The sequence below is a fragment of the Thamnophis sirtalis genome, unplaced genomic scaffold (genome assembly GCF_051295495.1).
Source record: "Thamnophis sirtalis isolate CommonGarterSnake01/CBP01778 unplaced genomic scaffold, rThaSir2_p1.2 scaffold_5, whole genome shotgun sequence".
NCBI classification, from domain to species: Eukaryota; Metazoa; Chordata; class Lepidosauria; order Squamata; family Natricidae; genus Thamnophis; species Thamnophis sirtalis.
The window spans coordinates 22,716,298-22,728,944 of record NW_028261385.1 but is presented as its reverse complement, the minus strand read 5'-3'; the positions used below and the strand labels follow the sequence as shown (position 1 = coordinate 22,728,944).

Below are 12,647 nucleotides of genomic sequence, written 5' to 3'. Positions count from 1 at the left end.
CCAGTTGGGGGGGGGGGCAGGCCGAATTACTACCTACTCGGCAGAACTGGTCCGAACCGGCAGGAACCCACCTCTGATGTGCGCATTTTATGTCAGCCATCGTACTATATGTGTCTCTGAGCCACCAGAAAACTGCACCAGCCATGTCTTTATTGCTTATTGTGACATGTTTAGGTCATGCTAATATATTGGATTCCTACCATTAGCAATTTTACTGTCGAGAGGGCCCTTCCATAAAACAAAGGACAGCTGAGGCAGCATGAAAAAAGAATTAATTTGCTATTGTGTATATCCTCTTCCCCACAAAAATAAGACCTCCCCGGATAATAAGTCCAATCGGGCTTTTGAGTGCATGTGCTAAAATAAGCCCTCCCCTGAAAATAAGCCCTCCCCAAAAATATTGCAACACAACAGCAGCCGTGAGGTGACCACACTCGCCGCCTCCTGTATCTCAAAAATAATAATACCTCCTTGAAAATAAGGCCAGGTGCTTATTTTGAGGGTCAAAAGAAAATAACACCCTGTCTTATTTCCAGGGAAACATGGTAGTATTTATTTTAGATTAAGGGAACCACTGAGGGTGCCTTCCTTCTGCTTCCTCCTTGGAAGGCTGAAATTTTGGAGCTTTTTGAGGGGGGAGGTTACATTTTGGTCAAAGCAGACCTGAGATTTAGTTTATTATTTTCTTACTAAACAATGCAAGTCTTGGAAAAATACATAAAATGTCTTGGCTTCAGTCTAAACAGTGGTGCATACGTTTCAGAACTTGAACATCAATAGTGTGTTCCGCAAATATAACAGGAAGAGAGAGAGATTATGGTAGGCAAGGCAAGGAAAGATCTAGTCAGCAAAGCGACACTTGTCTGCAATCAACGTCTTGAAATCCTCTCCACACCACAAGTGTGAAGCAAAAAGTTTAGCATTGTTAGCCATACAGGAAGCTAAGCGCTGGGTTATCTCTAACCAGCGATCAGAAGCCTCAAACCAGGAAAGTCTTCAAATTGGCTGCAGCGTTTTGTGAACGCTGCTGCAGAAGGGACTTTTCTGACTCTGCTTTCTTTCTCCTTTGCAGGATGGCAAGGGAAATGTGAAGTCCATCATGGCGAAGTTTAATAACAACGCAGCTGAGGACGTTCGTTGCCATCAGGTCAGAACTGGGGGGTACCCTCCGATGGCTAAAAAAGCTGCCTTTGAGAAGTTTGCCCAGCTTGAAAACGCGGGTCTGCCTCCCAAACCCAACAGCTTGCACAAGCCTGGATCACTTAAATTGCCTCCAGGCGCAAAACCTCTTCACGATGCATCGGGCAAGGATTTTAAAACACCACCTTTGCAAAGCAAAGTGAAGATGCTAGCCGAGGCTGCTAGCCGAGAAGCTAATGAGAAGACTACCTATCCAAAGCCTTTGGTTCCCAAGATTTCTGAAGGACTAAGAGACGAAACCAAGCCAGTGTTCCCACGGATTCCTGAGAAGAAGCTACTTGGCTCTCCTCCTCAGAAGAGTGAACCAAAGCCTTTAGAACAGAGATTGTTCAAACCTGAACCCCGAGGGAGTGAAGCAAAGCCTGTCTTTCCCACGGTCGCTGGAGTTAAAGAAAAATTCAACAGTGCTGCACAGGAAAACGCCAAGCCTCCTTTTCCAAAGCCACCTGTTAAGCAAAAACCAAATCAAAGTTTCAGCCAAGGGGAAGAAGTTTCCAACAAAAGTGCTTGTTTCAATCAGGTGTCACCAAGTTCCAGCGGCCTGAAGTCGAAAGTTGGTTCCATCCGACCCCATCCGACCCCTCCACAGGACAAGAGCCGAAACGAAGCCAAGCCCATCAGCCCTTTCCCACCTTTGAAACATGTCAACAACGAGAACAACCTGCCTCAAATCCCCCCTAAACCTGCTGGGCAGCTGAATGAAGAGGCAAAACCAAAACCCATCAAGAATATTTTCCTACAAAACAGACAAGAAGATTTTGGATCTGCTTCTGGTACCATTGCTGCTAAATTGGCCAATTCATCTCAAACAGTTAAGGCAGGACCTTGGGCCAATAATACTGGAAAAGAAGAGAAAGACAAAGACAAGAATTTGCCCAGACGAAAAACACTACCTTCAACAATTACATTGGGACCAGCCCCAAACAAGCCTAGCAGGCCTCCGACAGTTGACCTGGAAAAATTCAGGAAAAGTCATGGGGAAGGTAAGTAATGTGTCTGGATTTATGGTTGATTTTATAGTTGGCAAAAGATTTTCTGTGCTTAAAGATTATTTGCGAGATGGTCCTATGGTTATTCAATTTAAATGTGAATCTTCACATCTTCCTGTACATCTTCAGGATTTGCAGCCTTAAATATTTGAAGGCATGTGGTTGGGGTAATTATTATTTGCTATTAGATGCTGCTGGGATTCTGTTTCAACTTGTACTGAAGTGTGGACATGTTCCAGATGTATGACAGAGTTTTGAGAAGGTCCAAGAAGATGTATAGTCCTTAATGTTCCTCATCAGCTATTGTTTTCTCTCAAGTCCCTCTTTTATTTATCTTTCCTCCCCATGAAAATCCTTCTGCTCATTTTCTTGCTTTTTGAGCTCTATTTCATTGTTGTTGTTAGTTGCAAAGTCATGTCTGACCCATCGCAACACCATGGACAACCTTCCTCCAGGCCTTCCTGTCCTCTACCATCCCCCAGAGTCCATTTAAGGTCATGCCAACTGCTTCAGTGACTCCATCCAGCCACCTCATTCTCTGTCATCCCCTTCTTCTTTTGCCCTCAGTCTTTCCCAGCATTAGGCTCTTCTCCAGTGAGTCCTTTCTTCTCATTAGGTGGCCAAAGTATTTTGAGTTTCATCTTCAGGCTCTGGCCTTCTAAAGAGCAGCCAGGGTTGATCTCCTCTAGGACTGACCAGTTTGATTGCCTTACAGTCTGAGGGACTCACAGGAGTCTTCTCCAGCACCAGAGTTCAATTCTTTGGTGCTCAGCCTTCCTTATGGTCTAACTTTCAAAACCATACATTGCACCTGGGAAAACCATAGCCTTGACTATACACACTTTTGTTGGCAGGGTGATGCCTCTGCTTTTTAGTATGCTTCATACAAAGTGATCTAAGAGGGTAACTTGGAGGAACAACAATGTGACCACAACATTGCTAAACATTTCCTTCTCTCCCCTATCCCACACATTGTGGATGTCACAACATTGTTGTACTGGCTTACTGCTTCAACAGTAATATTCCATATGTATTGAGATAATCTCTATTCTCAAGCACAGGTAGAAACTCCATCTGTACAAAAGGGATACATTTTATATGATGCAATATTATGTTTACTTCTGCCTCTATTTTAGGGATGTGTGGAAAAAAATATAGGCTATGGCCCATGGTGTTGTGAAGAGTCTGACACAACTTAGCAACTGAACAACCAAAATAAGCATAGAAACAAGGTGTAAGAAGAGGCTACGGTTATCCCATTAGGGTTTCTTAGCAGCTGAGAGAAGGAGATATATCTTTCTGGATCTGCTTTTTCCTAATTTGGAGTTTTAGATTTATGAAACCCATGATCTCTAGAAATTATACATACAGACTGACAGGTAGAAATTATATTTCCTTTGCAAGCGTAAGGCAACACACATTGGAGAATCCCCTTATTTTACCTTCACATTCACACTGTGTGTGAGAGAGAGACCCAGGCCTAAGGTTACCCAGTGAACAATGGCTGTGTAAAGACTCAGTTTTGTTTTTCCCAGTCCCAGTTCTACATCTTAAATGTTACATCACAATTGGTTTTTTTTTATACCAAAACAGTTTAGAGTTACTGACAGGACTATCGAGGGAGAAAAAGGATTTGGCGGAAAGGGTGTCAGAAGAGTTTGCATAGTCTTGCCCGTGGTACAGAGGTGGGTTTCTACCAGTTTGCACCAGTTTGGGAGAACCAATAGTGGTAATTTGGCCTGGGTTGCAGAACCAGCAGCAACCCAGGCTGGCCACGCCCACAAACAGGTTCCCAGTCTCCACTGCCATTGCCAGCATGTTTTTTATTAGTTTTTCATGGTCTTTGCGCATGTGCCGAACAATTTACAATGAACTGTACACGCAGGTGAAGTGAACCGGAACCAAAGGCAGTAGGAACCCACACGGGCCGTGGTACCATCTTAAAAAAAGCACATGACTATATGCACTATACAATGATATACACTATATCGCTGTAAAATATGTAATTAATGGGTAGATTTCACACCTTTAATGTAGCATGATCTTCAGTTAGTAAAAAAATGGTCTATCCTCTAAATATTTATTCAAACATCATCTTTTCTTTCTTTATTCTTTATTTTTATTTTTTAGTTTATGCTATGGTTTTTATTATGGTTTTGCTATAAAATTTCTAAAATTGGAAGTCCACCAAGAGTTTAAACAAGTAGCATGAGAAATATGTGTTTATAACATTCCAGTCTTAGGGAATTATGAAAATAGCAATAGCTGCAACTGTTAGTACCTGCCTTTAGTAGGAGGGAAGGAGTCTTAACCTCACCTCCACACAAAGGTACTCAAACACTATTCCAGGATAACACGCTGCAAGAAAATGATATGAGCAATAAAGCTTGTTCCTTGTTGCTATTTTTGAGCTTATAATCATAAAAATGTGACAGCATATTTTGTGCTCACATTTAATTTAATCCTGGTGCTATGAAAACTCTTATGAAAGCTATTTTTTTTTTATTCCATTCGGATAGCATTTTACTTTTCTGTTGTCCTGTTTCGTCTATATTTTTAACATTTCTGCTTGATAAAATTATTTTTAATTGGATAGCATTGATTGACCATACAGGTAGTCCTCAGCTTACAGCCACAATTTGAACCCAAATATGTTTCAAGTGAGACATTTGTTGAGTTTTGCCCCATTTTACAACCTTTCTTGCCACAGTTGTTAAGTGAATCACTGCAGTTGTCAAGTAACACAATAATTAAGTGAAACTAGCTGCCCTATTGACTTCATCAGAAGCTTGCAAGAGGTAATCACATGACTCTGGGACACTGCAACCATCATAAATATGAATCAGTTGCCAAGCATCTGAGTATTGATCACAGGACCTTGGGGATACTACAACAGTCATAAGTGTGAAAATGGCCATAAGTCACATTTTCCAGTGCCTTACTAACTCTGAAGGTCACTAAATGAACTTTTGTAAATCGAGGACTACCTGTACTGTTAGTAATTTATTGGATTTAGATCTCATTTTTTACAGCCAAGAAGATTGTCAAAGAAGTTTACTATGAAGGAAAACCTATTATTTGCAAAAGGCAGTTTAAAAGCAGAGTTAAAATAATACAGTATACCAATTACAATACAATACAATACAATAGCAGAATTGGAAGTGACCTTGGAGGTCTTCTAGGCAGGAAACCCTATACCGTTTCAGACAAATGGCTATCCAAAATCTTCTTAAAGACTTCTAGTGTTGGGGCATTCACAACTTCTGGAGCCAAGCTGTTCCACTGATTAATTGTTCTAACTGTCAGGAAATTTCTCCTCAGTTCTAAGTTGCTTCGCTCCTTGATTAGTTTCCACCCATTGCTTCTTGTTCTACCCTCAGATGCCTTGGAGAATAGTTTGACTCCGTCTTCTTTGTGGCAACCCCTGAGATATTGGAACACTGCTATCATGTCTCCCCTAGTCCTTCTTTTCATTAAACTAGACATACCCAGTTCCTGCAACTGTTCTTCATATGTTTTAGTCTTCAGTCCCTTAATCATCTTTGTTGCTCTTCTCTGCACTCTTTCTAGAGTCTCCACATCTTTTCTACATCGTGGTGACCAAAACTGAATGCAGTATTCCAAGTGTGGCCTTACCAAGGCATTATAAAGTGGTATTAACACTTCACATGATCTCGATTCTATTCCTCTGTTTATGCAGCCTAGAACTGTGCTTTTTTGGCAGCTGCTGCACACTGTTGGCTCATATTTAAATGGTTGTCCACTAGGACTCCAAGATCCCTTTCACAGTTACTAATGTTGAGCAAGGTACCAGCTATACGGTACCTGTGCATTACAAGTCAATGCATAGTAGTCTAATTCTTACATGTTCAACAGGTGAATATCTGTAGCCAGGTCCTTATCAGTTCAGGTTGCATATTAAGTATATTTGTGCATGGGTGTTCTTCATCTTTGCACCATTTGGAAATTTTTAATACACTCATACACAGAAAGATATGAAATTCATTGCCACATCATATAATGATAGCCATTGTCTTAGGGGCCTTAAAGGATTACGCAGATTCAAGGAAAATGCATCTACCCCATTTACTTAAAGGTTGACAACTTTCTCAGGCTACATGTGCCATTAAATGTTGCAAATGTTTAGAACTGAACTGGAAAAGTCCAGATTCAAGTTCATTTGTCCACCATGGAAATTTACTAACTAACCTCTCAGCCCAACCTACCACAGAGAGTTGAGCAATTAAATAAGATCCCTTATACATTGCCTCCTGAAGAAAAAATTGGAAATAAATCTAACAAATATTTTGTGACCTTATGAAATGCCAGCCATTCTGGATAGTGTATTGGTTGAATTTAAAATTAATGTTGGGAACCTTCATTTTTGCAGATAATTGGATATCCTTCCAAGATATTTAAACAGCATTATTCAAACATATCCCCTTCCACCTCCATTACAATTGATCACATTAGAAGAATCATGAATGAACTCCATAACAGATCATTTGACCTTGCTTTTTCTTTCAAAATGTCTAAGAGAGATTCTAAGAATAGGATAATTTAAAATATTTGCACACTCAAAAACACACTTATAATAAATATTAGAGGCACACTATGCATTGTTTCTCACTCAGTAGTTGTTAGTTGCGAAGTTATGTCCGACCCATTGCAACCCCATGGACAACATTCCTCCAGGCCTTCCTGTCTTCTGCCATACCCTGGAGTCCATTTAAGCTCATGCCTATTGCTTCAGTGACTCCATCTAGCCACCTCATTCTCTGTCATCCCTGTCTTCTTTTGCCTTCAATTATTCTCAGCATTAGGCTCTTCTCCAGTGAGTCCTTCCTTCTCATTAGGTGGCCAAAGTATTTGAGTTTCATCTTCAGGATCTGGCCTTCTAAAGAGCAGTCAGGGTTGATCTCCTTTAGGACTGACCAGTTGGATTGCCTTGCAGTCCAAGGGACTCGCAGGAGTTACTCAGTAGTTCAGATCAAAAGAAAAACCTCTGATGATGTGATGTACTATCAGCAAACCATGGGACTCTGTATGTTATCATAGCCAAGATAAAAGAAACTTAGCTTAAAGCAATCATTTGCCAATGCGATAAAGTAGGAAGTGACCCTTGTTATGGAAGCTATTTGGAAATATTAAAAGAAACAAAAGAAAAGTATGATGTGGAAACAAGTATGGCATCTTGTAAAATAACCAACTTGTCAAATGTTTGTTAAATATCCTTGCTCTAAGGAGCTGAAAGTACTGTAGGTATGAATGTCTGAAAGGAAATTGTTCTCATAAGCGAAAGAAAGCAAATATCAAGTAACAAAGGAGGAAGGTTTGAAGCGCAAGGAAGACTGTGGGAAGCAGAGGTGGTATTCAGCCAGTTCTGACTAGTTCCGGTGAACCGGTAGCAGAAATTTTGAGTAGTTTGGAAAACCAGCAAATACTGGCTGTGCCCTCATCTGCGTCCTGAGTCCCAGCAGATCAACTGGGTCTTCTTGTGTTGCAATGCACAGGAGAACAGACTGGAAAGCAGGTTAGCAGGGTGGGGAGGGAATGGGGATTTTACAGAATTCCTTCCCCTCCCACACCCACCAAGCCACACTCACCAAGCCATGCCACGCCCACAGAACCAGTAGTAAAAAAATTTGAATCCCACCACTGGTGGAAAGGAGAAAACTTGAAAAGTGAGGTGTTGCCTGGCAGTTAAAATGGCTAACTTGGATTTAGATTGTTCCAGTGGCTGTTGAAGATGGATGTTGGTTTCATTTCAAAGAAAAATTGGCTAGTGATCCTAAAATGCATGTTTAGGCAGTGTTCAGCAGTGATCCAAAGCATTTGAGAGGTCCAAAGGATCTAGTCCAAGGAAGAGTGCTGAAGGGGGAAAGGCTTAGCACAGTTTCTTATTTGTTCATCTCAGGAAATTGAAAATGACGGGAAAGAAGGTCAAAGGTTTTACTTGTCACAAGCACCAAGCAGATCAAGGCCAACTATGAGTTACCGGACTGATCCAGAGAAGGATAAAATCTTGCCACTAATGTCTGTAATCCTTTTCTTAATGTTGGAATTAAGAAGAGTAGAGGCAAAAGCAGAATTAGAATAATGCACAGAGGTTGACCTTAGATAACACTCTACCTACGTATACTTGCTTAGAGCTTACTAGAGCTGAAAGTTGGATTTCAGAAAAAAATACTTTCACTTGCACTTTTGATACTGTGTCTTAAGTGAGGGAGAGGAGGAAATGGTTCCTGTCGGGAACTTGTATTTGACAAACTTGCTTTTATATTTGTAAGTGAAGCAATATATTTAATGCTTTGATTTAAAAGAGCGTGTTTGCTGCCTTTTTTATGTGTGGCAATTTGTGCTACCTTGTGTAACTGATGTCTCAATCAGGTTTGTCTCTAGTTTGTATGCCTATTTCTGATGGACTTCCTTGGCTTAGTTTGACTATGTACTATTATCTTAAGATTGTTCCCGTCAATTATGTTTGGTTTTTGCTTATCTACATATTAAAGTTATCTCAAACCGCAGCAAGTTACTTCAACTGCAAGATATTACAGTTGCCCACACAGAAACAAAATCCTTCCAAAGCATCTTAAGCCAACCCAAAGATCCAACAACTACAGAAGACTAAAGAGGATTTATTTAAAATTTACAATGCAAGGACTATGGAAGCTATTAAATAGCACAAACAGGCAAAGGATTAGCAGCAAGTGCTCATGAATGCCAGCAGGCTCTTGGGATTTATGGTGAAATTTCTTTAACTTAGCAATATAACAACACAAATATAACCACAAATTCAAGTGGGAAAGTGTAGTAGTTTTAGATCAAGCCAAATTTTAAAACAGATTTCCTGTAAGCCTGGACTTCTGATGGATCTGTCATTAGTAGACACATACTGCAGAGATAGAGAATAGTTTGCAAACTGTTCCAAAAAGCAAAGGCTCACGTTAAAAACAAACAGCATGAAGCACTTTCTCCCTTATCACACGCCCAAGCAATCAATAGAGAGATAAGCATTAACCAACGCAATAAATGGAAATAATCTATGCTGAAACAGTGCAGCCAGCCAAACCAAGTAGATTGATCAGAAATGGGCACAGAAACGACAAGGAGAAAAACAGGGCAAGCTTTCCCCCTTAAAAAGCCGGCAAACTCCATTTCGCTAGATCGAAGCACTGACAAAGTTACCCAGTCTGATTTTGAAACATATGCAAACCAAGTTCAGCAAGCACCAAGATCCCAGGTTTTCGACCCTGAGCTACATGGATTGCCACCACAGGTAGTCCTTAACTTACAACCACAATTGGGACCAAAATTTATGTTGCTAAGTGAAACCGCGAATTTTGCCCCACGACTTTTCTTGCTGCAGCTGTTAAGTGAATCACTGCAGTTGTGAGAAACAACTTGTTAGTAGCAATAGCAATAGCAATAGCAATAGTTAGACTTATATACCGGTTCATAGGGCTTTCAGCCCTCTCTAAGCGGTTTACAGAGTCAGCATATTGCCCCCAACAACAATCCGGGTCCTCGTTTTACCCACCTTGGAAGGATGGAAGGCTGAGTCAACCTTGAGGCTAGTGGGATTTGAACAGCCAAACTGCTGAACTGCAGTCAGCTGACGTAGCCTGCAGTGCTGCATTTAACCACTGCGCCACCTCGGCTCCAGTAGCACGGTTGTTAAGTTAATTTGGTTTCCCCATTGACTTTGCTTATCAGAAGATGACCCCGAGACACTGCAACCATCATAAATTTGAATCAGCTGCCAAGTGTCCAAATTTTGATCACGTGTCCATGGGGATGCTACAACAGTCCATTAGTATGAAAAATGTCCATAGGTCACTTTTTCTTTGCCATTGTAACTTTGAACGGTACCTAAATGAATGGTTGTTGTATATTGAAGACTACCTGTATTGAAAATGGTGCATGCTGGTTCTAAGAACAGCCCTGAATTAATCATTAAGCATGTTGTTTAGGGCAACAATGATACTAGATGTTGCTGAACTGTATCAATTAGCAATTAGCAATTAGAAAGTTGTTGGTAAGACAGTAATTGGCGTGTACTTGCCTGATGCTGCCACTTTTGCTGTATCCTTCATTAAGAGGTAGATTTTGGCAGATGTTAACCAATCTTCACTTTCACCTCCTTGCAGTATGTTGTTAAACTGCTTGGCAATGGGTGGCTATAGACCAGTTAGATGTTTCAAGTAAAAAATATGTAGTTCATGTCCACATGATACAGATCAATTCTTAATCTTCCTCTCTTTCTCTACCATTTCTATTTCAAGTGCTTCCTTGATCTTTCTTCTTTCTAGGTGCTGTTTCTTGATTGGCAATTTTTGGTCTTCTTATGTTATTTTTTTTCCCATCTATTTTAGTTTGCTAGATCTCAGCATGTTGATCTTATGTTCTTGCCTGATTTTCATTTTGGAGGTGGACTGTTTGGTTTTTTTGTTCTTCTTTGATGATTTTGCATCCCAGATATTCAGTTATACACTATATTGCCAAAAGTATTCGCTCACCCATCCAAGTAATCAGAATCAGGTGTTCCAATCACTTCCATGGCCACAGGTGTATAAAATCAAGTACCTAGGCATGCAGACTGTTTTTACAAACATTTGTGAAAGAATTGGTCCCTCTCAGGAGGTCAGTGAATTCCAGCGTGGAACTATGATAGGATGCCACCTGTGCAACAAATCCAGTTGTGAAATGTCCTCGCTCCTAAATATTCCACAGTCAACTGTCAGCTGTATTATAAGAATGTGGAAGTGTTTGGGAACAACATCAACTCAGGCACAAAGTGGTAGGCCACGTAAACTCGTCCAACATCAGTGTGTGACCTCACAAATGCGCTTCTGGAAGAATGGTCAAAAATTCCCATAAACACACTCCTGAACCTTGTGGACAGCCTTCCCAGAAGAGTTGAAGCTGTTATAGCTGCAAAGGGTGGACCAACGTCATATTGAACCCTATGGATTAGGAATGGGATGTCACTTACAGTAAGTTCATATGCGAGTAAAGGCAAGTGAGCGAATACTTTTGGCAATATAGTGTAACTGCAGCCATGCTATTGATTTGTTTCTTGCTATGAGTTTATCACTTTTATTTTTATGGCTTGATTTCACAATACTCATTCAAACATTTGTGTATTTGTAAATTGCCTGCTTCTTCCTGTCCTTCCAGGCTGAAAAACCTAGATTTACATTTTTAAATTTATTTTTTAATTCCAGTAATTGGTTTCAATCCAACCCCTTCAAATCTGTGGTCATTCTAGTCCATAGATCCCCTAATTGCTCACACCTTTGTATAATGAAATTTAAAAGCAATTCTATATTATCGCTACTATGGCTATTTGAAAATAAAGATTTGTTGAAAAAAATATTATGATTGAAAAACCAGTCTTTCTGATGGTGGAACAAGTAATTTCATATACGTAAGTATATATTTTGTAGTTTTTCACTATAATATATAAAAAAAAACAAATTGGAAGGGATCTTAAAGGACTTCTTGGCCAAGTCCTACTCAGGCAGGAAACTATATACAATTTCAGACAAATGGTTGTCCAATCTCTTCTTAAAAATTTGGAGCATCCACAAATTCTGGTGGCAAGTCATTCCACTGATTAATTGTTCTAACTGTCAGGAAATTTCTCCTTGGTTCTAGTTGCTTCTCTCCTTGATTAGTTTCCATTCATTGCTTTTTTTGTCCTGCTTTCAGGTGCTTTGGAGAATAGGTTGACCCCCTCTTCTTTGTGGCAGCTCCTTAGTTATTGGAACATCGCTACCGTATCATGTCACCCCTAGTCCTTCTTTTCATTAAACTAAACATACCCAATTCCAGCATCCGTTCCTTATATGTTTTAGCTTCCAGTCCCCTAATCATCTTTGTTGCCCTTCTCTGTACTCTTTCTAGAGTCTCCACATCTTTAAATTTTTGTCAGAGATGACAATACAATAGTTAGGGTGTCCTTCTTTTCCCCCATTTGTCCTCTTTTCCCATTGTCTGTGCTTTCCTTTGCCCATTCAGAAATCTAGTAACCCAGCTAGAAACCTCATGAGGTTGCCAAATGTATGATTTCAGCATTGTCACCCTAAATTTTGTTTGCTATTTTTGCTATAGTTATTGTTGGTCAACATGATATATCGCTAACCCCTGATATAATACAGTGTGTAATACTGTAAAAAAAATAGTGTAAAAAGTGGGAATCGGAATGGTTCATCTCCCTCAGCTTGTTGATTACTTTTTCCCCAAATATTAGGAATGGAAGACTCTCTTATCTGGATTTCTGTAGTATTTACTGGGTTTCAGAAGTATTCTTTTTTTTTCCTCTTTCATTGTCAATTTGCAGTATTTTTTTTAAAAAAAGTTTCTATAACTATAACGTGGATATGCTCCTGTCACTTCACATTAGCGTTATACAGAGTGATTAGACATTTGTTAAACAAAAGCCACTGGGAAGCA

General features: G+C 40.0%; 1 protein-coding gene across 3 annotated transcripts in view; it reads left to right on the top strand.

Annotated features, from left to right (window-relative positions):
• FYB1 (FYN binding protein 1) overlaps positions 1 to 12,647 on the top strand; it is a 79,681-nt gene that overhangs the window by 20,530 nt on the left and 46,504 nt on the right. For 2 of the 3 annotated variants that reach the window (XM_087715444.1, XM_087715442.1), the window contains exon 2: positions 1,073 to 2,183. In XM_087715444.1, the coding sequence (XP_087571570.1) occupies positions 1,073 to 2,183 (1,111 nt within the window). Of the gene's footprint in view, positions 1 to 945; positions 2,184 to 12,647 lie in introns of those variants that run through there. The other variant, XM_087715443.1, reaches the window with a different exon arrangement.